Source organism: Pseudorca crassidens, chromosome Y (assembly GCF_039906515.1).
Source record: "Pseudorca crassidens isolate mPseCra1 chromosome Y, mPseCra1.hap1, whole genome shotgun sequence".
NCBI lineage: Eukaryota > Metazoa > Chordata > Mammalia > Artiodactyla > Delphinidae > Pseudorca > Pseudorca crassidens.
Window position 1 is genome coordinate 501,084 of NC_090318.1, and position 26,934 is coordinate 528,017.

A 26,934-nucleotide genomic window follows, 5' to 3' on the forward strand; every position below is an offset into this window, starting at 1 on the left:
AAGGCCACAGTCCTGTCGGGCACTGTGTCCACATGTGACCCCTGGTTTCTGCTGTCGCGACCGTACCCCCAGGTTGTGCCATCTCCAGGCATGACCCCCGGGTCCCACCATGACCCCAGGGTTCCGTCATGATTCCAGGCTCTGCCGTGACCCCCAGGTCCCACCATGACCCCGGGTTCCGCCATGATTGCAGGCTCTGTGGCCCCGCGAGGCTGCGGTGGTCTTGACCCCTCCTGCCAGGCCACTAGGCTGCACCCTCCCTGGAAGCGCAGGGAGAGTGGTTCCCTGCCTATGTTTCGTGCTCTCACTCATCCCACAGGACTTCTGTCCCTGGTCGCTGGCCTGAGTTCCCTGTCTCCATCCTGGGTCCTGACGGGTGGGGTGATGGGTGCCCTGTAACCCTGCAGACAGGGTTCGGGGACAGGTCTCCAACCCTCCAGGCAAGCACACGGGCCTCCCCGGACGCTGGTGGTTCATGGCCACGGTGGCAGGTCAAGGACCCCGGCTGTCAGGCTGTGGCAGGGACAAGGGCGGGGAAGCCCCCATGGAGGCCGGAGGGTGTGATGCTCCGCTCAGGGCCCAGGGAGGACCAGAAACCCCGGCTAAGGCCCTGCCTGCAGACCGTGTCCTCTCCCCCGACCCTAGATGGGGTGTTCTGTCCCCTGTCCTCAGACCCAGTGTCTCGTCACGGGTACCTAATCGTTCACATTCACAGGTGAGCTCACCGCTGCCTGTCGCCCCCAGGCCACGTGGGTGGAGTCCTATGACGAGGTCGGAGTCTCCCTGCTGGACTTCATCAGCCAGTCCAGGGCTGCAGCTGCGAAGGGGAGCCTCGCACGGGGGCTTCTTGGTGTCCTTCACACTCGGGTCATGAGGCGCACTCTCCTGCCCAGTGAGCTTCCAAGAGACCAGGCAGGCTCGGACCCCTTGGAGGGGCTGGCTTGTTTTCTGGGCAACGTTATCTGTTATCTCAGAGGGAAGGGGGACTGTGTCCACCCAGGGAAAGAGACATCCATGTCCTGACCCCAGAGCCTCAGGACGTGACCTCATTTGGAAGTACGGCCTGGTCGTGTAAGTAGGTAAGACAGGGGCCTTAGGGTGGCCCCAGCCCTGTGTAACTGCGTGCTTATAAGATGAGCGGAGACACAGACACAGAGGGGAAGCCACGTGAAGGTGAAGACAGAGACGGGAGGGAGGCGGCCACGAGCCCAGGGATGCCTGGAGCCCCCAGGAGCTGGAAGAGGCGGGAAGGACCCTCCCCTGGAGCCTCCGCACTTTCCAGCTAGACGGCTACCATGAGTGGGCCTGAACTGAAGGCAGCACCGTGGCCCTGACCATTTGGTCTTGCCCGCGTGGCGCCCTGGGGAGTGACTCTCACAGGACGTGGCCCAGCGAGGTGTTTTCACATGAGACCGTAGGACACTGGTCCTGTAAACAGGCAGGCCCGTCTCACCTTTCCTTCTGGGCTCTGGTCTCACGGGGGACTGGGCACCGTGTGGGGCTGGGCGTTCAGCCTCTGCACAGGACCCCTGGGTGTTGCTTAAAAGTGCAGGTTACACCCCAAGAACGACGGAAGGGGAAGTTCTCATCTGTCTCTGTGGATCTGCTGCCCCAGGGGCCTCGTGTGAGTGGAATCACACAGTGTTTGTCCTTCTGTGTCTGGCTCATGTCGCTGAGCATCATGCCCTCAGGGTCATCCACGCTGTAGCCTGTGCGAGAATTCCCTTCCTTTTCAGGCTGAATGACATTCCTTTGTGTGGATGGACCATGTTTTGGTGTTTTGTTCACCCATCAATGGACACAGGTAGTATGTACAGTAATTCCTCATGTCTCATAATATTCAGGGAGTAACTCGCTCAGTGCAGCCCTGACTCGGATGGGTCACCTCCTCTTTCCTCACGGGGTCCTGACGCCCGGTCAAGGGGGTTCATTCTCGCCAGACTCGGCATCAGGAGGGGTTTTGACACCCCTCATTGGGTCTCCTTCCTGTGAGACCCTGTGCTTTTTTTTTTTTAAACATCTTTATTGGAGTATAATTGCTTTACAATGGTGTGTTAGTTTCTGCTGTATAACAAAGTGAATCAGCTATACATATACATATATCCTCATATCTCCTCCCTCTTGTGTCTCCCTCCCACCGTCCCTATGCCACCCCTCTAGGTGGTCACAGAGCACCGAGCTGATCTCCCTGTGCTATGCAGCTGCTTCCCACTAGCAATCTATTTCACATTTGGTAGTGTATATATGTCCATGCCACTCTCCCACTTCGTCCCAGCTTACCCTACCCCTCCTTGTGTCCTCAAGTCCATTCTCTACGTCTGCATCTTTATTCCTGTCCTGCCCCTAGGTTCTTCAGAACCATTTTCTTTTTTTTAGATTCCATATATATGTGTTAGCATACAGTATTTTTCTCTTTCTGACTTCACTCTGTGTGACAGACTCTAGGTCCATCCAGCTCACTACAAATAACACAATCTCGTTCCTTTTATGGCTGAGTATATTCCATTGTATATATGTGCCACATCTTCTTTACCCATTCGTCTGTCGATGGGCATTTAGCTTGCTTCCATGACCTAGCTATTGTAAATAGCGCAGCAATGAACATTGGGATTCATGACTCTTTTTGAATTATGGTTTTCTTTGGGTATATGCCCAGTAGTGGGATTGCTGGGTCATATGGTAATTCTATTTTTTGTTTTTTAAGGAACCTCCATCCTGTTCTCCATAGTGGCTCTACCAATTTACATTCTCACCAACAGTGCAAGAGGGTTCCCTTCTCTCCACACCCTCTCCAGCATTTATTGTTCCTAGATTTTTTTGATAATGGCCATTCTAACTGGCGTGGGTGATACCTCATTGTAGTTTTGATTTGCACAGTCTTACCGGGTTTTTCTCCACCTTCCTTTGCTGGGTTTTCCGTGCCCCCTGGAGGCCGCGTCTGCACGTGGCTCAGCTCAGCTCTGGTCAGCGTGGCCGTATAGCTTCACCGTGGCCCTCTCGCTGCCCCGGGGGCCCCACCCTCCCCATGGAAGGAGCGTCCCCGGTTGAGGGCCCGGCACGGCGCCCATAGCTTGGACCCTCTGCTGAGGGTGCATCTCGCCCTGAGGACGAGGCTCGGGGTCCAGCCTCCCCGGTAGGTGTTGGACGCACCTCCTCGCTGGGCCAAGGCCAGGCCCGATGGGGTGGGGGATGCTGAGGGCACCGCAGTCACAGTTAGTCTGGGGTCCCAGGCAGTGTGGCTGGGCCACGGGTGGCTGTCTCCACTCTGTGCCTTTCAGTTTTGGAACACAGTGGCAACCAGTGTGTGCTTAGTGTTGCCGTGGTAACCGTCCCTTCCTGCAACTCCCAGCATTGCCACCACTTTGGTGACACCTTTGAGGAGACGGTGACCAGGACGAGCATAACCACGGGCTGTGAAACGCCCCATCCCTGCTCTTCTGCTGCAGCAGGAAGCCCGGAAGGGCTGACGGTGCCCCACGGCCACCCAGCCGGGGCGTGCAGTCACGGTGAGTCGCCGGGGCCTGAGGACGGCGGGGACACACTGGGGTCACCTGCTGCCTCCATAGAAATCACCCGCCCTGGTCTGCAGTGTGTCCTCAGCTGCGCGTGGGCACGGGGAATCCTGGTGTCCTGTCCTGTCGGGCAGTGGTTACAGCAGATGGTGGCTGTAACATCAATTTGTCTCTTCTCCTGGAGGCTGGACTCTGAGACCAGGGTGCCAGCGGGTCAGGTTCTGGAGAGGCCTCTTCTGGGTCGGGTCATAGGCGGCCCCTTCTGTGTCCTCACAGGGCACAGGGCGGAGGGCAAGCTCCGTCCTGAGTCTTACGAGGACTCTGACCCCATCGTGGGGCCACACGCGTGTGACGTCATTAACCCCGATCACCTCCCAAGGCCTCACCTTCTAATCCTGTCCCACTGGGGGGTTAGGGCCTCCACATGTGGATTTGGGGGGACACGCACACTGAGTCCATCCCATGTGGTTTATGAAGTCAGCCCCACCTTAGGGGCGTTGGCCTTTGTGTCCTGTCCCTGAGGACAGGAGGAGGGAATGGGAGGAAATGGCCCCGGTGTGTCATTGGGATATGTGACAGGTCGGGTGTGGCACATGGTGTGTGGGGGTCTCGCCCTGTTGCCCAGGCTGGGGAGTAACCTGTGGTTCTGTGTTTGGCTGGACTGTCGCCGGGGTGGGGGGCGGCTTTCCCAGCTGAGCCTGGGACCTTCCTGCCATCTGCAGGAACCGCAGGGCATCTCAGGGGCCAGGTGAGAGCACCACTTGCCTACAGGTGCTTCTGCATCTTCCCGGGACAGGGGTCCCTCACCCCGGGGCATCTGGGCAGTTCTTGCACCCGCCTGCTCTCTGGTCAGGCTGCAGACTGTCCCCTCTGTAGACCCGCCCACTTGGGCATCCCCACACACCCGACTTTGGCCCATCCTTACACAGGGTACCTGGGAGGGCCCCGTGCGTGAGCTTCGTGTTGAGTTTGGGGACTTTTGCCGCTGACAGTGATGCGGGGAGGGGTCTCCCCGTCCCTCGGGGTGGGCATCTGTCTGTCCTCTGTCTCATCTGAGCTGTCATGTTGTCATGACGACGTGCGAGCAAGGTTGGTTTTCTGATTCTTCGTCTTCGTGGAAGAGTTGACCCCAGAATCGTGGAGTCTGGGGTGTGGCGAGTGGCTGTCTCACGCTGGGTTGTGTTTCCTCGTGTGTTTCCCACACCAACACCCCTGCCTTCACATCGGGGATTACTCACAGGTGTCGGCAGATTCTCTGATGAGCCCGCCTTGAATCGGGGGCCAACCTGGTCTCGGTCCCGAAAGCGTCTTGGAGGAGATGGTGCTGTTCTCACCTCGTCCACTCGTCTGGGTTCGGCACCGTGTCTCAGCCCGCGGGCCCCAGGCTTTCTTGCTGCTGCTGCAGATTCTCCCCTCTCGGGGGTTGACCCCTGTCCCTCGCACGCTGCGGCGGTTTCTCGGGAAGGGCCGGGACGGAGCCCCTCTCTTGACCGTGAGCACTGGGCAGGCGTTCCCGGCCAGCACGGGTCCTTCAGGATCCAGGGCTGTGCCCGGGCCAGGTGCCCAGCTTTCCCTGGACAGCCGTCGGACGCCCTTTACCCTCCCCGTCCTGCAGCGATGTGGCGACCCGCCTCCCCATTTCTGCAGATTCTGAGATCTTCACACTCAGGTTTCACGTTAGGTTTCCTGCATTTTGCTCCTGGGCGGGAACAGCCTGGTTCCTTTCTCGTTGTGGAGTAGCCCGAAACGTCCAGACGATCCCCAAATTCCAAGAACCGAGCGTCCGGCGTTGGTGGCCACATCGGGCCCCATGCGGGCTCTCCTCTCTTGGTAATAAGTCGTGAGCGTCTCCCCTGGTCAGTGGGTTTCCATCCGGGTCGTCGTGTTGAAAGGCTGTGAGGGCGTCGTGGATCGGAGGTGACGTGGCCGGTGCGGGTGTAGCTGGATGTGGGCAGATCCTGCCCCCAGCATCTCAGCCGTGGATCAGTGGCCTCCGTGTGTGTGTGTTGCTGTGGTTCTGTGCCCCCACCCCGGCCCCGTGTCCCCAGCCTCAGGGGTCCCCGTTCACCTGCACAGCATCAGCCTGTGGGTCACCCTTCCCTTGACCACACGCCTGTCCCGGGACCCTGTCATTACTTCGCCTCTGGGCGAGGCAGAGGTGGGGAGGCTCCTCCGGATTCTTCTCTGGATTGTCTTGAACCTGGGTCACCTGGGGAGTGGGCTCTGCCCTGCTGTCTTGGTTGACAACCTGATCCAGACAACGGCCCACTCCCCTGAAGTATGGGGGCCAGGGGAGGCCCCAGGCAGGTCTGGGGTCCGAACCCCTGTGACCCGGCTCAGACCTGGGTCACAGGCCTGTGGGTGTGGCCAGCGTGCACAGAGGTTTTCCAGCCTCTGTTGGGGGTGAGCAGACCCACCCCCTTCCCCTGGAAGGAAAGGGGGCGTCAAGGCCGCGATGGCTTCTCTTGGTAAAACATGCAGATACGGATCCCCAGACCTGCCTCCTCCCACCCCTGCAGGTTCACCCGGACCCTGGCATATTGGGTGCCCCCACACCGCCCACGTCTGCACATGGGAGGGCCCCAACACCCCCGCACGTCCGTGGACACATACAGCCTGGGCAGCGACCCCACTGAGTTCATTTGCATCCCCTGCTACTCCACGGGGTTGCTGGCTCACAGCCTGGTGCTCACACCACCCACCGGGTGCACAGGTTTGCTTAGGTCCCGCCCCTCTGCCTGAGCCCCGCCCACTTCTCTGAGCGCCAGTTTCCTCCCATCAGAGCTCTGCCAAGTCCTGAGCCCCGCCCACCTCTGGCCCCGCCCTAGAAGCCCCGCCCCTCCTCTGGACCCACCCTGGCTCTAAGCCTCACCCCTCCACCTGAGCCACGCCCACTTCTCTGAGTTCTAAGTCCCGAACCCCGCCCACACCTGGCCCCACCCACACTGGCCCCGCCCCTCCTCTGGGTCCATCCCTGTATAAGCCCCACCCTCTCCCTGAGCCCCGCCCCCAGGGATGGGTAGGCCTTCGCCTTCCCGGAGGCCCGAGGCCCCGGAGCCCCAGGGGAAGGACGGAGGAGGACCACAGCCACCAGCGCGTCCCCAACCTCGGCGTCCTACTCCTGCTCGGCCAGTTCTGCAAGATCCTGGCAGAGCGTGAGTGCCCAGCCGGCGCCGTAGTGAGGAGGGCGGAGGGGATTCCTGGGGGGCAGGGCGCTCCCCCGTCCCCGAGCCTCCGTGTCCCCGCACGGCGTCCTCGCCGCTGTGAGCGTGGGGAGGGGGCACAGGTGGGTTCCTGGGGGGTCCCCTCACCTGTCCCCATCCAGGTACCCTGTTGCTGCAGGCTCGCCCACCTGTGGGCCTCCATCCCCGCGGGTGTGCAAGCCTTTGGAGAGGGGACGCAGCCTGTCGACAACCCGTTGCCGCCCCCAAGGGGTCTGTGGGGAGGCGAGGGGGGCGGGGCGTGAGAGGCGGGCGTCCTCAGAACAGGGAGCGTCCTCGGTTGGGGGGAGCAGCAGCCCTGCTGTGCCACCGTGGCTGACCACTCCTGCCACTGCAGAGCTGCCCGCAGGGACGAGCTCCACCTGGACCCCCTGGCCGGCACCTCCGTGGTCGGCGGGGAACCCAGAACCGTCTGCAGGGTCCCCAGTCCAGCAGGTGAGGCGTCCCCTGCGTTGTGGGTACTTGGGGGGCAGCGAGGGAGCAGGTGGGACTCTGCAGCCGCTGGGGTCTCCCAGCTGAGACCTGAGCCCAGCGTGGGGATGGGAGGGGCCCCTGTGCAGTCAGCACCAGGGATCCAGGCGCTGGTCCCAGTGACCCGGGGCCACTGCATGCACCATCACCAGTGGCTGGCTGGTTGTCAGGTGGCCCAGGCCCCGCTGAGCCACCCCAGGTGCTCTGATACCCCAGGTGTGGACTGGGGCTCGCTCGGGAGCCTCAGGCGTGCACCCAGGTTCACGCGGCTCAGACCACAGGGTCGGGGGTGCCCTGGGGTCTGGCGTCCCTCCTGACTCCGGACTGGGGCAGTGCTGCCAGAGCCCCGGTGAGTATGGGCCTGGGACGGCCCTTTAGGAGCAGAGGTGCCCCTCTCCGGGGCACCTTGTGCAGACCCCGCGTGGTCAGTGCACCAGCCCGGGAGGGGGCTCCGGGCGGGAGTGCGGCTGGCCTTGCCCCCGGCCGTCTTCACGGCCCCAACAGCCATGGCAGGTGAGGGTCCCCCGTCCGCTTTCTGGGGACTTGCCAAACTGTCCTTGAACTGACTGGGAACCACCCTGTGGGCGGCCATGTGGTCTCGGTCACGTGGCCCCACGTGGTCTGGCTATGCGGGGGCCGGCTCCTCTCACCGCCGGCCCTGCCGTGGGCGCGTCTTCTGTCCAGCGCCGCGGGCCCAGCTGCAGAGTGGACAGACTCATTCCCTGAGGTCTGCTCAGCGCCCAGACCTTAGACGACCTGTTCCTGGCCTGGGCAGGGGGCTCGTTGGCCACCTCCCCCTGGACACGCAGGCCGCGCCCTCCCTGTAAGTCTCAGGTTGGTGCCGACTCAGCCGGGCGGACCCGGGGGTGGCCCGAGCGGCGTGGAGGGTGGGTGTCGGGGCCTCCCCGTGGTGTCTGCAGGGAAGGCTCGCACCCCCTCACGCGCAGTTCAGAAGTGACCGTGGGCGAGAGTGGCCATCGGGTAGTGTCAGCCCCACCACCGTGGCCAGAGGGTCAGGCTGTGAGAGCCCCGCGGCCCAGGGCCTGGGACCTGCGCCCCCGGCTCCTTGCCCTGAGGGCCTCCACACCCTGCGGTCTCCCCACAGTGACACCACCGTCTGTCCCCACGTCCCTCCGTGACCCGAGTTCGGAATCCCCGGCCGCTGTGTCCGTTTTTGCCCCAAGGTGAGCCTGGGGCTGAAAATCTTTAAATTCTTTATTTGAAAATACAAACGTGATCTCATGAAACGTTTTTAAACTGCTCTGCACGGCAAATAAAACTCAACTTTACACATGCTGTACACAAAAACAATAAAAGATATGCTGATGTGGGCGCTCCCTCTGGGGGAGCAGCTGCGGCCGGGACAGTGGCCCCTGCGGGGGCGCCCACGGGCTCCTGGAATGTTCCTGACGACCACACCCCTCCCCGAAGTCAGCGCACATCCACGACCGCAGGCAGATCTTCTGGGGCGGCGCCTGGTTGCCGCTCAGCCAGACGACGCGAGCCTGCAAACACCTACACTGGGAAGCTGGACAGTGGGGCCAAGGTCACCCTGACGGCTGGGGACGCTGGGGCGCGTGCGTCCTCACCGCCAGGCTGGGTCTGGGGCTCTCGCACGCGCGTCAGCTCCTCCAGGGCGGGTGGGGACCCACCTCAGTGACCGTGACCACCTCTGGCCAGCTTCTGTGCTGAATAAATAAGGTCTCTCCATACAAACGCACTTCACTTTCTGTAAAAGGGCTCAACAAGCACACAGTTCTGCTCCTGAGGCAGAGGCCGCGTTCACGCCCCACGGAGGCCACAGGTCACGAGGGCGGCAGGTCGTCACCCCCGTGCTCGTACTCATATAGCTCGACGGCGCCCAGGCCGGTTGGCACCTCGAAGAAGGGCCTCTGGGCCAGCGGAGACCGCAGCGCGCTCAGCTTCTGGTCCACGGGGCTGAGCTCCGCCTCATACCTGCAGGGAGGGGCTTGGTGAGGATGCGGGCGGGCGCGCACCCCACCTGTGCTCCCCTACGGACAGAGGTGCTGCTGGCAGCCCCCCGACGCGTGAGCGCAGGACTGCCACGCCGACGACCTCCTTGCTGAGTCCTGCCCGCGGGGAAAACAGGCACGTCCTCCACCCAAACTCCTCCAGAGGGTGGGTGGAGGCACCCTCACTGTTGCAGGAGGCCAGCGTGACCCCGGTGCCAAAGCAGGGCACAGTGTCACAAGAAAGTGCAAGTAATCTCTGCAGCACAGTCCAAGGACAAACGAGAAGGCCCACGAACCGTGACCAGGTCTGTCACGGGAAGGCAAGGCCGGCTCAACCACAAGAACCTCGCTGTATCTGTATCGGCAGACGACAGGCGAGGAGCCATCTGGCCAAGGCACCTGACAAAGGGCAGGATTCAGAGTCTCTGCGGACGGCGGTGAAGCGGGGTGTCCGCAGGCTGGGGAAGCACGTGGGCGGAAACATCCCACAGCAGCGTCACGCTTCCCGGGCAGCGGGGGACTCCACACCTGACGTGGATCAAGGCCAGGCCGTCTCCCTTCACCACTTTCCTTCAGCATCGTGCTGGGTGGTGGGGGAACCGCAACGAGGGGAATAAACCGTATTTCTCTACATCACCAGTGAACTGCGGGGATGGAGACTTTAGCAGGACCTTTCCAACGCCGAAAACGATGACGCACTCAAGTACAAATCTCACAAAATACGCGTAAGATCCATACACTGGAAATTACAAGACACTGGCAGGAGAAATCAGAGACCTAAATAAACGGAAAGAGTGCTCTGTGGATCAGGAAACTCGATGTCACTAAGGTGTCGCTGTACCCAGAGCGCTCGTTCCTTCCTCAGAGTCTCAGCTTAATATTGTGTAGAGACAAGCTTGTTCCTAAGCGTCCACATCAAAACAAAGGAACCAGAGCAGCCAGCACCACGCTGAAGGGTGCAGGGTCTCACCACGCAGAGGCCGGGTTACCTCGGAGCTGCAGGAAGCACAGCCGGGGGTGGGGCGGCAAGAGGCCAGCCACACCAGTCACGGGACAGACGGTCCCGAGACCAGCTCACAGGTGGTCACCCGGTCACGGTGCCAAGTCTCACCATGTAGAGACCCGGCTCAGCCCAGTAAACGTTCCCCAGGCTCTTCCCGGACAGTCAGGCCGACTCTATATGATTCACACAGAAGCCAGAGCAACTGGAGTGACCCAGACGATTCTGGGCAAGACCAGAGTCGGAGGCCTCGCTACGTGAGTCCACTGCCCCCACCCCGAGGCCACGGCAGGCGAGACGGCGTTGCACTGCTGGCTGGACAGATGAGCGTCAGCAGAACCGAAGGAACTCACAGACAGACCCCACAGACACGGTCAACTGATTCTCCACAGAGATGCTGACCTGGGGGTCTTGCGTTAAACTGGACATCCACGTGCATAAAGAAATAACCCGGACCAGACCCCATGCCCCGCAGGGGAGGTCACTCAGAGCAGACCACAGACCCAGCGTAAAGTGGAAAACGCTGAAACATCCAGAAGGGTCTCTGTGGCTTTGGATTAGGCAATCCTTTCTTACACGCGACACCAAAGCCCAGCCCGTAAAGACAAAGTGACAAATGGCAGTTCATCAAAGTTCACAGCGTCTCCTCCGTGGTACACAAGGTTAGGAGAAGGAAGAGATACACCACAAACCGCTGGGAAATACAAGTCCCCTCCCTCCGGAAGGACTTGTATCCAGAGGTAAAGGACCCCTGAGACTCGATCAGAAGGAAACAAGTCACCCACGATGGGAAACAGACAGAAGACAGAGCCATTCACCAGAAAAGGGCAACAAGGACACGAACAGCTAAAGCCAGGGTGCAATCCTGCTGCACACGTCCGAGTGGCTACAATTTAAAAAACAAGCCAACCGTAACCACGGCAGAGCCGGCAAGGCTGTGCAGCCGTGGGAACGCACGCCCAACGCTGGCGGGGACGCAAAGTGGCGCAGACACGTGGGAAGATGGGTGGGCGGCTCGTGGAGGTAAAGGTGCGTCTGTCTACCAGGTGACCCGGAACCCCCCGCCCAGGTTCTGAGCCAGGAGACGAGCGCTTACAGCCCCACAAATCCAGCTCGCACAGCTCGACACCAGGGCCGGCCACACGTGCCCAGGCCCGAAGCAACGGACACCAGCAAGCCAACGTCCGTCGCTGCTGAGGACGCGGCCAGGTGTGAAGGGGCCCAGCTCCTGACGCGCCCAGGGACCCGCAGAGCTCTCGGAGGCCTCGTGCTGAGAGCAAAGGCAGGCATGCAGGGGCTGTGGGGTTCCACCTCTGTGACCTTCTGGAGAAGGACCACCTGGACCAAAGACAAGGCCTAAGGGTGGGCGGGATCTGGGGTGATGGGCGTGCTCACCCTCCTGCCCACTCGGAACCCCCTCAGGATGGTTCCCTGGGCAGGCAGAGCTGCTATCAGCAAACTGAAGCCCCCCCCTCAGAGGCAGAGGGTGACCCTCAGGCCCTGGGCTCCACCGCCACCCCATGCACCACACGAGCAGCCGTGCCAACCCCAGCCCCGGTGCCGAGCAGCCCCGTCAGGGGAAGAGGCAGGTCGGGAGGCTGTGGGCGGGGGTCCGAGCCCGCCAGGGACGCAGGCATGAACACTGGACCCCAACACTCCTCTACTGCAAGGCTGCTTTCAAGCCTGAGGACCAAGGCCCTGGGGGAGACGCCCAGTCCCCAGCCCCGCTCCCCTCAGCTGTCCACACCCGTCAGCCACGGGGGAGGAGGGACATCGTCGGCAGACGTGCCCACTGAGCTATAGCCATGCTCCCCGACGGGAGACTCCACGAGGGGCTGCCGTGCCGGCTCCCCCGGCCGCCCCTCCGCAGGGGTGGGGTCTGCGCCCCTCCAGCCGCCTGTCGGTCCCACCCGCAGAGGGCAGAGGGAGCTCAGGAGACGGAACCCTGGGAGAGCCCGTGGGAGCCGGGGAAGGAACTACCTCAGCAGCAAGCCCTTCCGGGGTCAGGGCGGCGTGAGGCCGGGCGGTGGGGAGTGGGGCGGGGGGCTGAGGGCCCAGCCTCCGTGGGTCCCTGCCCTCCGGGGGGACAGCGGCACGTGGAGCGGGGCAGGAGTCTCTTGCCTGCGGCCTCAGGCCTCAGGCCGTGATATGGGGCGAGTGTCCCCGCGCCCCCCAGCGGGCCATCCCCGCGTCCCAGGCCCCCATGCCCGCCACACCCTTACCCGTCCTCCCAGGGCTCCCCCATGGCCTCCTCAGCCACCAGGATGTCGTACTCCTCAGCGGCGTACCTCTCCCAGTCAGACAGCTCGGGACCCTCGCTCTCGCTCTCCTGCGGGAAGCATGCGCGTCGTGTCACACAGGGCGGGGGGGAACCCAGAGGTGCCCCCCTGCGCCCCCTCCACGCCCCCCTACTCACCCTGAACAGGGAGATCTGCTCTCTCTGCTCGTGGTCCAGGTACTTCTCGATGTTGAAGAAGGTGTCGAAGAAGACACTGGCCAGCTTGCACCTCTTCAGGTCGTGAAGCGTGATCCTCCCTGCGGGCGAGGGCGGCACGTGAGCACACGCGGCTCCCACGCACGCCCAGGAGCCACGTCACCTCCGTGCGTGCGTGCGTAACGACACGCCTTAGGACACGGCACCCCCTGCCGCGAACCAGGCCACGGGAGAAGCCCGTGGGGTGGAAGGGGTCGGGAGACAGGGCCCAACACAGCGAGGGCCGCCCGCCAGTCACCTGAGGGCGGGACCCAAGCTGCCCTGGACCCGCGGACATGGGGCAGGAACCCGCAGCCAGGGCAGGAAGGCCCAGGCCACCATGGCCCTCGGTGACGACACCTGAGACCAGGGTCCAGGACACGGACGCACGACACCGACTAAGGCGGGTGGGTTCGGACAGACCCTCCCTTTGACCCTGGAAGGTGTCCTGAGCGCCCCCGGACAGACACACCTGGTGGGCTCCCGGCTCCCACACCCACCAAACACAGCCCGGGGGCCCCAGCACAGGCCCTCTGAAGTGCCCACACCAGGGGTCCCGGGCTTGGTCTCCCCACGTGGGCCCTGAAGGAGCTCAGGCACAGGACCACGGGGCTGGGGACCACCTTCCCAGCCCCCGAGGACCCACTCCCCCGGGGTGTCCCTGTGCCACTGGGGGACCCGCCCCCCAGCATCACCTTCGCTTTGGGGCTTCACCAGGTCCAGCATCTGGCACAGGCAGTCCTCAAAGGGCAGGGCCTCAATGGCCATGCTGTCCAGCCGGCGGCACTGCTCCTCATAGAAGTACTCCAGCTCGAACATGGACAGCACCCCGTCCCCATCCAGGTCCATGCAGCGGAACCAGTACTCAATGCTGTGACACCGGGCCACGGTCAGCATGGCCGCCCAGGACGGACCCCACCACCCGGGGACCCCTCCCCCAGTGTGAGCCCCGCCTGGGACGGACCTCACCACCCGGGGACCCCTCCCCTGGTGTGAGCCCCGCCTGAGACAGGCGCCACCCCCTGGGGACCCCTCCCCCAGTGTGAGCCCCGCCTGGGACAGACGCCACCCCCTGGGGACCCCTCCCCCAGTGTGAGCCCCGCCTGGGACAGGCGCCACAACCCGGGGACCCCTCCCCCAGTGTGAGCCCCACCTGGGACAGACGCCACCCCCTGGGGACCCCTCCCCCAGTGCGAGCCCCGCCTGTGTCTGACCTTGCTCAGGTGGATCACGGAGCGGGGGCGCCCTCGCTCAGGGGTGACCAGTAGCCCCTGCTTCTAAGTGTTCTAGCAAGTGGAGCAGAGGACAGCTGCCAGACACTCACCTGGTCGGGGTTTTCTTGTCTTCCTCGGAGATCAAGAACCAGACAAAGTCAGCGTAGCTTATTTTTCCTTCTTTCTGCACTTTTTTCCCTCTGGATTCAGGGCCGAATCGAGAAACAAAGACTGCGTCAGGGAGAAGCAGCCTGAGGACGGGTCCCCGCCCACCTCCCCCGGGGCGTGGGGAACCCTGCGTCTGGCCCAGTCCTGTACCCTTGGTTCCTACTCGGGACAAGGCCTGAGACAGACCATGTGACCCGGAGGAGGGTCCCTGGGGCCCAGCTCTGGCAGGAGCAGCCGCCACGGTCACAGCCTCAGGTGCAGGGGCCTGTGTCCCCCGACTCACGACCTCGTGGCAAAGGCGTGTATGTGTCCCAAGCTACGACCCCGTGTGACAGTGGCGTGCCCCTTACATGTGACCTCATGTGGGTGGCACGTGTCCCTGACTCGTGACCTCGTGTGACAAAGGTGTGTACGCGTGTCCCTAACCCACGACCTCACGTGACGATGGCACGCACTCCCAGAGCACGGCCACCTCACATCAGGAGCGAACGAGTCAGGTGCGGACGCGCGTGCGGAACGTCAGCCCACACGCTGACAGGACCAGCTAGCTGAGCGGCGGGCCTCACCGCGTCACGGCTCCCGAGAAGATCCTCTCGATCATCTTGGTAGATATGGCTGCGAAAGAGGAAGCAGGCCGTGAGCCCCGCACGCCGCTCCCGGCCCCACGTCGCAGCCTCGCAGGCGGCTGGGCGGGCTCAGGTCTGAATGCCGAGACCCAAGCCCAGTCAGGCGGAACCCTCAGGACCCAATCTCCTGCTCCCGGCCTCCCTCGGGCGCTGCCCGGCACGTTCCAGTCCAGGACCTGAGCCCAGAGCAAAGCGAGAGTGAAGAGCTGGCCCAGGGGCCCCAAGACAGAGCGGGCGGTAAAGGCAGGACACACACGTCCGCCCTTGCAGAGGCTCTGCCTCCAAACACTCAGTCTGCTGTGATCAGCACACAAATGCATCCAACCCCCAGGTAACTAAGAGGATAAAAGAGTGAAAGACACCAAATTAGTGGGCTGGGGCTGCCATAATGACGGGAGGCTTCAACAGCACACGTTATTTCTCCCCCAGTCCCGGACGCTGGAGTCTGAGATCCAAGGGTCAGCAGGGCTGGTCCCTCCCGAGGCCTCTCCCCTGGGCGTGTAGACGGCCGTCTCCTCCCTGGGTCCTCACAGGGTCGTCCCTCTGCGTGTGTCTTGACCTCCTCTTCTTATAAGGACACCAGTGCTATGGGATCAGGACCCACCCTAGTGACCTCATTGTACCTTCGTCCCCTCTTTAAAGACCCCATGTCCAAATCCAGTCACATCCTGAGGTACCGGGGGGTCAGGGCTTCATCGTGTTAATTTTGGGGACACTTTTCAGCCCATACCCGAGACCTATAACCACAAAAATGGAGAAATAAAGACAAAGTGTCTTTTCCCCCAAGTCATCCTGCCTCAATGAAAGTCACCTCTAATGGGAAATGACTGGATGGTGTCAGAGGCTGAACAGTGTTTCTCAGAAAGACATGTCCACGTCCTCACTCCTGGGCTGTGAACGGGACCTTATATGGAAACAGGGTCTCTGCAGATGTGATGCAGTGAAGGGTCTGAGATGAGGTCCTCCTGGATGAGGGTGGCCCTACATCCAATGACAGGGTCCTTCTAAGAGACAGAAGAGGAGAGACACAGACACAGAGGAGAAGCCCCAGGAAGATGGAGGAAGAGACGGGAGGGAGACGGCCACAAGCCCAGGGCCTCCTGGAGCCCCCAGAAGCTGGAAGAGGCGGGAAGGACCCTCCCCTGGAGCCCCTGGAGGGAGCGCGGCCCTGGGACACCTTGACCTCAGACGTCTGGTCCCCAGGGCTGGGGGAGGACGGATTTTAAGCCCCTGATTTGCAGTCATCCGATACAGCCGCCTCAGGAAGCCCCTCCTGGATGACAGTCCTTCATAAATGTGTTGATTCTGGACCTCTGGCCTCAGAACTGGGAGGATAATTTCCTGTTCTTTGAGGGTCCGCGCCACCCCCCGCCTGCCACGACGGGAGCCCCAGGGAACTGGACAGCTGACTCAGACTCACTGCCACGACCGGCAATCTGAGAACAGAACCTGCTCGTCCGTGGGACACGGGAAAGGTCAGCTCTGCCCCTCTGCCCCTTCCTTCCCATGACGTAAGGAGGACCCCTGCCGCTTCTCGTGCAGGACCTGGTAGGTTAGGAAGCGGCAGAGGGACGGGGAGGGACGCATCACGGCGCTCACGTCCACAGCGGGGGGGCTGTGCCCGAAGCCACCCAGTGTCCTGTGCTGGCCGCAAGACCACGGTCCCCACAGTCAGTCGTGTCTCGAGGCCACAACGCCACCAGCCTTTCCTGGTGACAAAGCCCTAACACCAGCCCCACGAGATGCCCTGACGTGAGACCTCGACGGGGTGGACACAGGGATGTGGGCACCAGGAGAGAGCCGTGGGGACGGGCGGGGACAGGTGACCCCCGATCTGGGGAGCCACGTGCCAGCCACCACGGGTCTGCGCCTGGAGCTATTCCCGAGATCACAGAGGCAGTTGGAGTTGAGACCAGGCGTCGAATTTAGGGACGGAGTTGAGAGAGACCCACGTCCGCTCAGGCGTCCACACGCCAGCGTTCACGGCACCCTCGCGAGGCCAGTCAGAGAGATACAGCAAGCAGACGGTGCGCTGGGGAGCTCACGTCAGGGGACCGTCCGGGTCCCGTCGACCAAAGACAAAACATATGCCCGGAGGATTGAGAAATTCGGTCGTGCGTGTGGGTACATGAAAAATCCGTTATGTGAAAACGTGCAGTCTTAAGAAAACTGTTTCTAAAACTAAGAACCCGTGGCGCACTTAAATTCTGGTCCACTCTGCACCCTGAACATGTGATTTCTTGTCACGGGAGGTGGGAGATGATCATTTTCTCTTATCCCAGAAGCATTTACACTGGATCCCCCGCTGCTCCTGAGCTGTGCGGAGGCCAGAGTTCCCCTTTTCAGGCCCCTCTGCGATGAGAACGCAGGGAAGCTCAGACAAACCCAGAAGCCAGAAGTGAAATCTCTCAGGGAACTGCGTCTCTGCTCCGCCGCTCCCTCCCCTCAGGACGACTACTGGGGGGCCACCGCTGTCCGACCCACCACGGCCCGAGAGGCCCCGAGCTGGAATTTGGCCTTGGGACGGTGCCCCGAGCCGCCCACGCAGACAGAGCACCGTCCACCCCACGGACGGGCGCTCGAGGCCCCGACACAGAGCAGGAAGCCGCGGGAGGAGGGAGGGAGGGGAACGCTGCCCCACCTGCAGAACAGGTGTTTGCTCAGCTACGGGAACAGCTGCTGGGAGCTCAGGGCGGCACCCAGACTGGCCCACACTGGGGCTCATCAGGAGACCGGGCATGAAATGATGGGTGGGGTGGCCCCCAAATACCTGAGGACAAATGGAGGGGAGGTGGGGCGGGGAGAGCGGGGGGATGGACGGATGCGGCCTGTGTGTGGCAGCCACTACCTCTACTCAGGACGGGGCTCCACGCCCCCAGAGAGCGCCTCCACCAATGGCAGGGCCTGTGCATCCCGGTCCCCGTGCCTCCCGTGCTGTGACCTGCGTACGCCCCGGTCCCCGTGCGTCCTGTGCTGTGACCTGCGTCTGCCCCGGTCCCCATGCGTCCTGTGCTGTGACCTGCGTCCGCCCCGGTCCCCGTGCGTCCCGTGCTGTGACCTGCGTACGCCCCGGTCCCCGTGCGTCCCGTGCTGTGTCCCGTGCTGTGACCTGCGTCTGCCCCGGTCCCCGTGCGTCCCGTGCTGTGACCTGCATACGTCCCGGTCCCCATGCGTCCTGTGCTGTGACCTGCGTCCGCCCCGGTCCCCATGCGTCCCGTGCTGTGACCTGCGTACGCCCCGGTCCCCGTGCGTCCTGTGCTGTGACCTGCGTCTGCCCCGGTCCCCGTGCGTCCCGTGCTGTGACCTGCATACGTCCCGGTCCCCATGCGTCCTGTGCTGTGACCTGCGTCCGCCCCGGTCCCCGTGCGTCCCGTGCTGTGACCTGCGTACGCCCCGGTCCCCGTGCGTCCCGTGCTGTGTCCCGTGCTGTGACCTGCGTACGCCCCGGTCCCCGTGCGTCCCGTGCTGTGACCTGCGTACGCCCCGGTCCCCGTGCGTCCCGTGCTGTGACCTGCGTACGCCCTGGTCCCCGTGCGTCCCGTGCCGTGTCCCGTGCCCGCCCCGTTCCCCATGCGTCCTGTGCTGTGTCCCGTGTCTGTCCCGGTCCCCACAGGTCTCGTGCCGTGTCCCGTGCCCACCCCGTTCCCCATGCGTCCCGTGCCCGCCCCGTTCCCCATGCGTCCCGTGCCGTGTCCTGCGTCCGCCCCGTTCCCCATATGTCCCGTGCCGTGTCCCGTGTCCGCGCCATTCCCCATGCGTCCTGTGCTGTGTCCCGTGTCTGTCCCAGTCCCCGCAGGTCCCGTGCCGTGTCCTGTGTCCGCCCCGTTCCCCATGCGTCCTGTGCTGTGTCCCGTGTCTGCCCCAGTCCCCACGCGTCCTGAACCATGTCCCGTGTCCGCCCCGGTCCCCAGGGTCCTATACTGTGTCCCGTGTCCACCCCAGTCCCCACGCGTCCTGTGCCATGTCCCGTGTCCGCCCCAGTCCCCAGGGTCCTGTGCCATGTCCCGTGTCCGCCCCGGTCCCCAGGGTCCTGTGCCGTGTTCCGTGTCCGCCCCCGTCCCCATGTGTCCTGTGCCATGTCCCATGTCTGCCCCGTTCCCCACGCATCCTGTACTGTGTCCTGTGTCTGTCCCGGTCCCCACGCGTCCTGTGCCGTGTCCCGTGTCTGCCCCGTTCCCTACGCGTCCTGTGCCGTATCCCATGTCCACCCTGGTCCCCATGCGTCCTGTGCCGTGTCCTGTATCTGCCCCTTTCCCCACGCATCCTGTGCCGTGTCCCATGTCTGCCCCGTTCCCCACGCATCCTGTACTGTGTCCCATGTCCGCCCCGGTCCCCATGCGTCCTGTGCCGTGTCCCGTGTCCGCCCTGGTCCCCAGGGTCCTGTGCTATGTCCCTGTCTCCCGTGTGTCCTGTAGGAGGAGACCAGAGGCAGGACAAGGTTCAGGCCTCGAGGGTCAGGGGAGGCAGCCACGCTGGCCTCCCTGGAGACGCAGGAGCCCGGCAGGGCAGCGCCCGCCCCAGTGCTGTGTCCCCGCCGCCCGCAGGCCGCGTCCTCACCGTGGTCATTGTGCCGGGCCAGGTCCTGCGCGTCAATGAGCAGGTCGTGGTCCGTGTCCAGCTCCCAGAACTTGCAGTAGATGACGTAGAAGTGCTCGTAGGAGAAGAACTCCGTCAGCTGGTTGATGTCCACCTCGTCTTCCAGGAGTGCCACGTTCTGCCAGGACACACCCAGAAAACCGCTGCCAGGAACCTCCGGCTGCAGCGTGGAGACGGGCCTCCCGCAGGAGGGACACCCCCCAGGAGTCTCACGTCGTGAGGGCGGAGGGTCAGAGCTGGTGGAGACCTGCTTGAGGGCTGGGAGCCCAGCACCCAGGTCGGGGTGCGCCCGGTCAGGTCTGCGAGACTGCAGCACGGAGCAGCCCAAGCACGTACGCTCTCGCGGCCGGGGGCTCCTGACGCGAGCGGGTCAGCCCGCGCTTGTTGACACACACACGTCCACAGAAGCCGGGTGCACGGGGGTGGGGCCATGCCTCCGGGATGGATGAGGGGAAAGGAAGGGTACAAGACGAACGGAAGAAGAAAAACGGTGGGCGGGTGGATAAATGAAAGGCAGGAAAATGAACGGATGATGGACGAGTCGGGGGATGAAGGATGGATGACAGGTGGGCAGATGAACGGGGTGGCCGCTGAGAAGGTGGGTGCTGGAGGGAGGGATGGAGGGAGGGAGGATGGGAGGGGGGAGGGAGGGGTGGTGGTGAGGGATGGAGGGTGGGATGGTGGACAGATGGATGACCTAGGAGTTGGTGTAGCGATGGGTTACTGGTGGGGGCTGGAGGGATGAACGAGAGTGTGGGTAGACGAAGAAGTGGATGATGGGTGGGGGATGGATGCAGGCACAGGTGATAGGTTGCTGGAGGAATGGGTAACGGCCGGGTAGATGGACAAGAAGGTGGACGACGGGTGGGTGGACTGGCTGGGAGAAACAGGTGATGCGTCAGTCGATGGAGGGACGGGTGACAGGCTGGTGGGTACAGGGAGAGACGACGGGTGGGCGGAGGGGTGGGTGGACCGACGGATGACGTGTACGTGGGTAAAGATGCACTGCTGGCGTGTGGGTCGAGAAATGGATGACGCCGGGGAAGGGAGGGAGGGAGGCGGGGTGGGGTAACGAGGACGGCTGGGTAGACGCGTGCGCTGACCGCTGACAGGCTGGTGGAGGGATGGGGGATCGATGCGAGCCAGGTGCAGGGATGGGTGGATGGGTCGTGGTGGAACCTGGGGAGGACGGATGAGTGGGCGGGGGCATGCAGAAGGCCCTGTGTCCCCTCGGCCAGCCACCACCCACCTGCAGGAACGTGCTCCTCCGGAGCTCTGCGCACGTGATCCTCCCGGACCAGGACCTGTTGACCGTGTAGAAGATCCTCTGTATGACCTGTAGGAGGAGGCCCGTCGGCTGAGCACCGGGACGTGGGGGGCTGGGGGCCCTGCACGTGACTGTGCAGCAACCCCACGTGTGGTGCTGCAGGAACCCAGCCTGGGACCTCGCCTACGAGCTCCTGCCTGGCCTCACCAGGAGCTCCGCACCCTGGGCTGCAGGGCCCCATGTCGCCAGCAGAGGGCGACCGCCCCACATGTCACCAGACCGGGGCGGGAGGTGGGGGGGAAGCAGCCCCGCCTCCAGCTGCAGGGAGGACACAGGTGGCAGGAGAAGTGGACCTGCTGCCACATGTGGGGGGATGTCCGGGTGAGATGGCCGCACCTGAGCTGGGACAGCACAGGCACGCAGTTCCTGCGTGGCTAGGAGCCCTTATTACACTGCGGGTGGTTTGAGAGACTGCCCCGAATGCTTCCGCGGACACTCAACTGACCACTGAATGAAAAACGTTAACTTAAAGCCAGAGAGTGGCCCCTGCCCCCTGCACAGTTGAGGCCCACCTTGGCCACGGGGCTCAGCTCCGCTCCCAGGTGGGCATGTCCCCAACTGTGATACCCCTCACCTGTCCCAGGGCATCTGCTCACCTGTCCTCATCTGAGACGTCCCCTCGCCTGTCCCTGTCACGGGCTGTCCCCTCACCTGTCCTCCCAGGGCATCCCTGCCAACCTGTCCTCGTCTGAGACATCCCCTTCCCCCGTCCCTGCTGGAGGCTGTCCTCCCACCCCCCGGACGTGCCCTGCCTTGTCCTGTCTGCGCAGGGAGGTCGGGGCATGGGAACGGAGCACCTGGCGCACAGCCCCGTTCACACGCAGCACTCCCTGCTGCCGCTGGAATGAGGAACGGCTCCAGGCACCGCTCTTCGGAGACGGGCCCTCAGGGCGATGCAGAGCGGTGAGGGGGTGGAGGGAGGCCTGGGGAACCACGGGCACGCGGACTGCCATGAGCATGCGCTCCGCGACGCACGACAAGCGTGCCCCCGGCCGGCGTGCCACGGGGCTGCCGCGCCGCCCACCTCCACCTAGAGCCGGAGGGCCGTCCTCCCCGGGTGCCCTCTGACCAGGGCGGGGGCGGGGGATGGGCCATGGGGTCCTCCTGTCCCCAGGCCAGGCCGGCATCCCACCTGCAGCGCTCAGAGCGCCGTGCTCCAACTCGCTGGGCGTGCTCGCCTGGACCCGAGGAGACCCGGCCCTCAGGAGGAGGGGCCCGGGTGTCCTCTGAGGCCCCTCCTGCCCAGAGAGGGAGACCGCTGGGTCTCTGGACGTCCCCTCGCCTGCCCCGCCCTGTCCGACCCCGGGGCACGCGGCCAGGACCACCCAGGCTCTCGCTGAGCGCGCCCAGCTGGGGACCCAGGTGGGACACACAGCCCTCCCCGTGCCCGAGCCCCACGCCCGCCTCCTGGTGAGAAAGCGGGCCGTGAAGGGCCACAGGTCCGGGGCTGGGTGTCCGTTCCCTCACGGCGGGCCTGGAGCCCGGGCCTCAGGCGCCCACGGAAGCCACAGGGGCAGCGGACGTGCTCGTACTCACCGTGGTGATGTAGCGGGAGTGGAACTCTGACGCTTCCTTCAGGAATGCCAAGCCCGGGTGGGTGTTCACCACGTCCTGCACACAGGGGATGGGACACGGCCCTGGGATGTGCCGCCAGGCCCAGGGATAAGAACGCACGTGTCCACCAGCAACATCCAGGTTCACACATCCAGCCACAGAGCCACTCACGCAGCATCACCCCAAACACACGGTTACAAGAAATCACATCAAATTAAAGGATCACACAGAATCATCTGGGCCACGAGCTAAGGAAGCAGGCCACCTCTCGCGGCCGAGGGTAATAACCTGACACATGTAAATGTATAAAAGACCACCGTGCAAGTCCATCCCAGATTCTGAGAAAGAAAATTTGCGATATCCTCACTTAACAGAGCACTGCAGTCCCAGGAGCCCTTTAAGTCACTTCTATTCAAATGGTTTTGGTAACTTCGGTTCCTCCGTGTTCACGGGGAACACGCGGGTAACCGGGGACCACCTTCGATTCCCCTCTACAAGATGGAACATAGAGCGCTAAATAAAACCGTGTTTACATGAACTGGAACGGCGTTTGGAAACGAGCATTCTGCAAACCGCGGCCGGCTTCTCGTGGGCGGCCCAGCCCCGAGGGTGCTAACCCCTGTCCGGCTCCACGCTCCGCAGGCTCAGGTGTGGAGCTGTCCACACCGCCCTGTCTCTCACGCGGGTTTGGAGGGCTGCGTGGAGCCAGCTTCGGGGAGCCCGCCCGCCTCCGGGGTGTAGACACGGGCGCGCCTGCGAGGAGGGGGCGACCCACCTGCAAGAAGGGGATGAAGTCCTCCTGCGCCAGGGAGCTGCCGCCGGGGCTCACGAGCAGGTGGACGAACTTGGCCGCGTCATCATGACAGCTCTGGAGCATCCTGGGCGACAGAGGGCACTCCAGCTGCACCCCACGCGCGGCCACAGGCCCCTCCCCAGACTCCGGGGTCGGGTGCTCCGTGAGGACGGGCACAGACGGATGGGGCCCCGCAAGGGACACGACGGACGTGCCGGGCACCCCCGGACATCCGTCTCAGTCCCTTACTGTCCCGGCCGCAGGAGCGCCGGCCAGTGGAGGCAGAGGCAAGGCCGGACCACCACTCCCGCCCCGGGACTCACTTTCTCCACATGGCGACGAACTTGTGCACGGAGACGGAGCCCGTGCGCTCTCCACCGGCGCCGCAGAAGAGCGGCCCCTTCCAGTAGAGCGGGCAGCCGCAGGCCTGCGGGGGGAAGGGTGGGGGACGACACAGGGTTAGCGCGCCCTGGCACCCCGGCTGCCCGAGCCCCCGAGGCGCTGGGAGCGCACCGCGTGCACACAGCCCGACCGCGCAGCCCAGCGCCTGCGCCAGCCCCAGGGGCCTCCAGGGGAAGGGGCAGCCTCTCCCAGCTGTCACTCCGGAGACGCTGACGGAAATGGCGCTCCCGAGCCTGGGGCACAGACCACCCGCCCCAACTGGAGGTGTCACATCGGCAGCTGTACAGAGGCGACGAGCACGTCTCCAGCCCTGGATGTGCAGCACCTCCGATGACGCGTCGGGACGGCGTAAACGACAGAGAATGTCAGGAGACACTCGGGGTGCAACAAGGACGAGGCTGTGACCCGGGCACATCTCAGGGGTCCAGGCGACCGCAGGGCTGGCGTCCACAGCTGTCAGCGCAGGTGCTGACCGGGAAGCAGGCGGAAAACCCCCGCTCTGAGCTTCCCTCCCGTAAACACAGAAGAAGAAGGGCGGAAACAACAAAGGCTGAGAGAAGAGAAAAAGAGAGCAGATATGCGACAGAGAAAGTCAACAAGGCCGAGTCAGCTCTTTGGAAAGCTTTTAAGCAAGTAATCACCCCTCAGCAACACTCCTGGACAAGCAGAAAAAGGAAACGCGTGCTCCGCACATCAGCGGTCACTGCAGAGCCCACCAGCGCTTGACAGACAGGCAGTGGACACTCCCAATAACTGGAGGCCAGGAAACGTGACGACTGCAGGGCGGACTCCTTGACTAATGAACGTGTCTAACCAGAACTGACAACGGACATCCAGACGGTTCTACATTTCAAGAGACCGAACCCGTGGCTTAAAACCTTCCCACTAAGAAAATCCCAGGCCCAGCTTTAGGGAAGAAATCACGTGGATGGTACCCACACTCTTCCAGAGAATGGAAACAAGGGACGTCTCCCAACTCCTATTACGAGGCTGCACGTCCTGGACCCTGACACCTGTAAAGGGAGATCAGGCGCCCTCAGCTCCCAGGAACAGAGATGCCAACATCCCACACAAAGCCAGGCTGGCAAATTGAATCCAGCAGTGAAAAAACAAGAAAAATCACAGTGAAACAAACAACAGGCCAGGAAACTTAAGAAGAGGAGGGAACACAGCACTGTAATCAGGGGCGTACACAGGAGCCCACGGCTCACATCTGCACGTGGGGACGCGCGCAGGCCGGCTCTGCCCTGAGCTGGAATGGGACAGGCTCCACCAGCAGAGATGGAGGAGGGGACGCTCCGGGCAGAGACAAAGGGGAAACTCTGGTAATGCAAAAATACGCGACGGTAGGGAGAATTCCGAAAGGGTTACGAAATACCAGAATTACACTAAGTCCCCTACACACGAACGAGTTCCATTCCGAGAGCACGTTCCGAAGTCCAGTTTGTCGGTAAGTCCAACAAAGTCAGCCTAGGTACCCAACTAACACAATCGGCTGCATAGTACTGTACTATAACAGGTTTCTAATACTTCCCATGCAAATGATACATAAAAAATAAACACAAAAGATGAAGAAAACATTTTTACAGTCCCTTGAAAAGCACAGCAGTCCAGTACAACAGCTGGCACACAGGGGCTGGCATCGAGGGAACAGGCAAGAAGAGTTACTGCCTGGAGGAGGGAGAGGAGGTGGGAGATGGTAGAGCTGAAGGGTCGTCAGTAGTACGAGGTGGAGGGCGAGCTGCAACGTCACTCTCACTCGTGCCTGACGCTGACAGTAAGCACGTTCGTATCTCTAAAAGTTCGCAACTTGAAGGTGCGTACGTAGGGGACTTACTTGTAACAGAAAACCAGCAAAGCTGCGGGATCCCAGGACAATATACAAAAATCAATTATATTTCCACACACTGGCAACAAGCAATTAGAAAATAAAAAATGTAACAGTGCCGTCTATGAACAGCATAAAAAACATGAACCTACAGGTAAACGTAACTGAAAGTGCGAGATCTCTACAAAGGGAACGAGAAAGCGTGGCTGGGAGAAATCAAAGACCCCCCAATGGAGGGACAGACCATACAGATTCCTGGACTGGACACTTAATGCTGTTGACACATTTTTGACTGGAGACATTACAGTCACAGGCGTTAGTTTCTGCAAAAATCCCCCGGTCAATAATGTGTTAAAATGTCAACTCTTCCCCAGACGCCCACAGATTCAACGCAAAGCCAATGCACACCCAGCAAGGTGTGTTTTGCAGAAATCAACCAGCTCATTCAAAGCCCACGGGCAAACGCACACGACTGTCAAGGCTTCCGTGCAGTCACAGCAGTGAGGCTGTGCATCAGGGCAAAGACGAAGGGACCAGTTTAGGGTCAGACGCCCACGTCCACCCACCAACTCAGCACAGACAAGGCTGGCGGCAGCTCCGAGGGAACAATCGTCTATACTGAGAGCCCAGCTGGTCAGCGGGGCAACTCTACAAAACCATGAGGGAGGGAGCCCGGCCCCAAGCGTGGACGGTGAAACTCCAGAAGGAAATGCAGGAGATCGTCCCGATGCTGGAGAAGCAAAGGTTCCCTAAACGTGACTCAATCACCAAAACTCTGAAAGAGAAGGTGGGTAAACTGAACCGCTTCCCCACCAGAACTCCGGGGCAGACGTCGCCGAGGGCACAGAAACAAGCCGCAGACCAGGAAAACGTTCGCAGGGCTGCCGGCAGATGGTTTGGCAGGACGCGCCCCCTGACCCGAGCACTGGCCACGCATGCCCGTGGGCAGGGGCCGCCCTGGGGGACACCACCGGAGTCCACTCCTGCCCATCGCGCCAGGCCCAGAACATGCCGGCGCCTTATCCTTGGCGCCCAGGAGGGAGCTGCCCAGCTGCGCGGGAGCCGTGCGTCTGGACGCTCTGTGGCTTCTCGCACACGCTGGGGCGGGGACCACGGGGCGAGGCTCGGGCACAGTGCGGGCTGAAAGGCCTCTACTCCACGCAGGCGGGCGTGCGTCCTGGGCGACGGGCAGCAGAGGCCTCCTGCCAGGGATGCTGGCGCCAGGGCCCCGAGGGGGCTGTGTGAGTCAGGGCGTGGAGGACACTGGCCGCTCCCCGGGGTGGGAGGGCGCAGGCGGCAGGGACAGGGGAGCCAGGGGCCTCGGGCACCTTGCCTGGGGTGCTCGTGCGGGCACGTGAGAGCTCGTTGGGCGGACTCGGGCGATGGCACCATCCTGTCCCACGGCCGTGCGTCCGTCCACCGCACAGCAGGAGCTGTGCCCTTGCCCGTGGGGTGACGCCTGCATTCACGTCCCCAGAACGAGCGGTGCCTGCACTTCCAAGCCCACCCACCCCCCAGGCAGCTGGAGAGCCCATCCTAACGCTTTCACTGTGACCTCCGTCCGCCACCTCTCAGGACCGTCTGCAAACATTCTAAGGGAACGGGAAGCACCAACTCTGAAATCCAGAGGTACGAAGAAACGCGTTTAAAAGTATGGTAAAATGCCACCCTGAAGGGAAAAACACACGACAGGGTCAGGTTTTACAGGTCTGTAACGTCTATCTAGTGTACGTGACGGGAGACCCGGGCACACGCCGAGGCCCGCGTCACCCCGTC

General features: G+C 62.7%; 1 protein-coding gene across 5 annotated transcripts in view; it reads right to left on the bottom strand.

Moving 5' to 3' along the window:
• Positions 1-8,405: 8,405 nt before the first annotated feature.
• The window catches only part of LOC137217870 (serine/threonine-protein phosphatase 2A regulatory subunit B'' subunit beta), a 53,052-nt gene continuing 34,523 nt past the window's right edge, over positions 8,406-26,934 (bottom strand). For 4 of the 5 annotated variants that reach the window (XM_067724868.1, XM_067724869.1, XM_067724872.1 and 1 more), the window contains exons 3-13: positions 23,252-23,355; positions 22,911-23,013; positions 22,118-22,192; positions 20,504-20,590; positions 19,216-19,372; positions 14,599-14,647; positions 13,975-14,064; positions 13,346-13,521; positions 12,594-12,712; positions 12,400-12,506; positions 8,406-9,160 (exon numbers count right to left, since the gene is read on the bottom strand). In XM_067724868.1, the coding sequence (XP_067580969.1) occupies positions 9,010-9,160; positions 12,400-12,506; positions 12,594-12,712; positions 13,346-13,521; positions 13,975-14,064; positions 14,599-14,647; positions 19,216-19,372; positions 20,504-20,590; positions 22,118-22,192; positions 22,911-23,013; positions 23,252-23,355 (1,218 nt within the window). In that variant the 3' untranslated portion in view covers positions 8,406-9,009. The remainder of the gene's footprint in view (positions 9,161-12,399; positions 12,507-12,593; positions 12,713-13,345; positions 13,522-13,974; positions 14,065-14,598; positions 14,648-19,215; positions 19,373-20,503; positions 20,591-22,117; positions 22,193-22,910; positions 23,014-23,251; positions 23,356-26,934) is intronic. The other variant, XM_067724870.1, reaches the window with a different exon arrangement.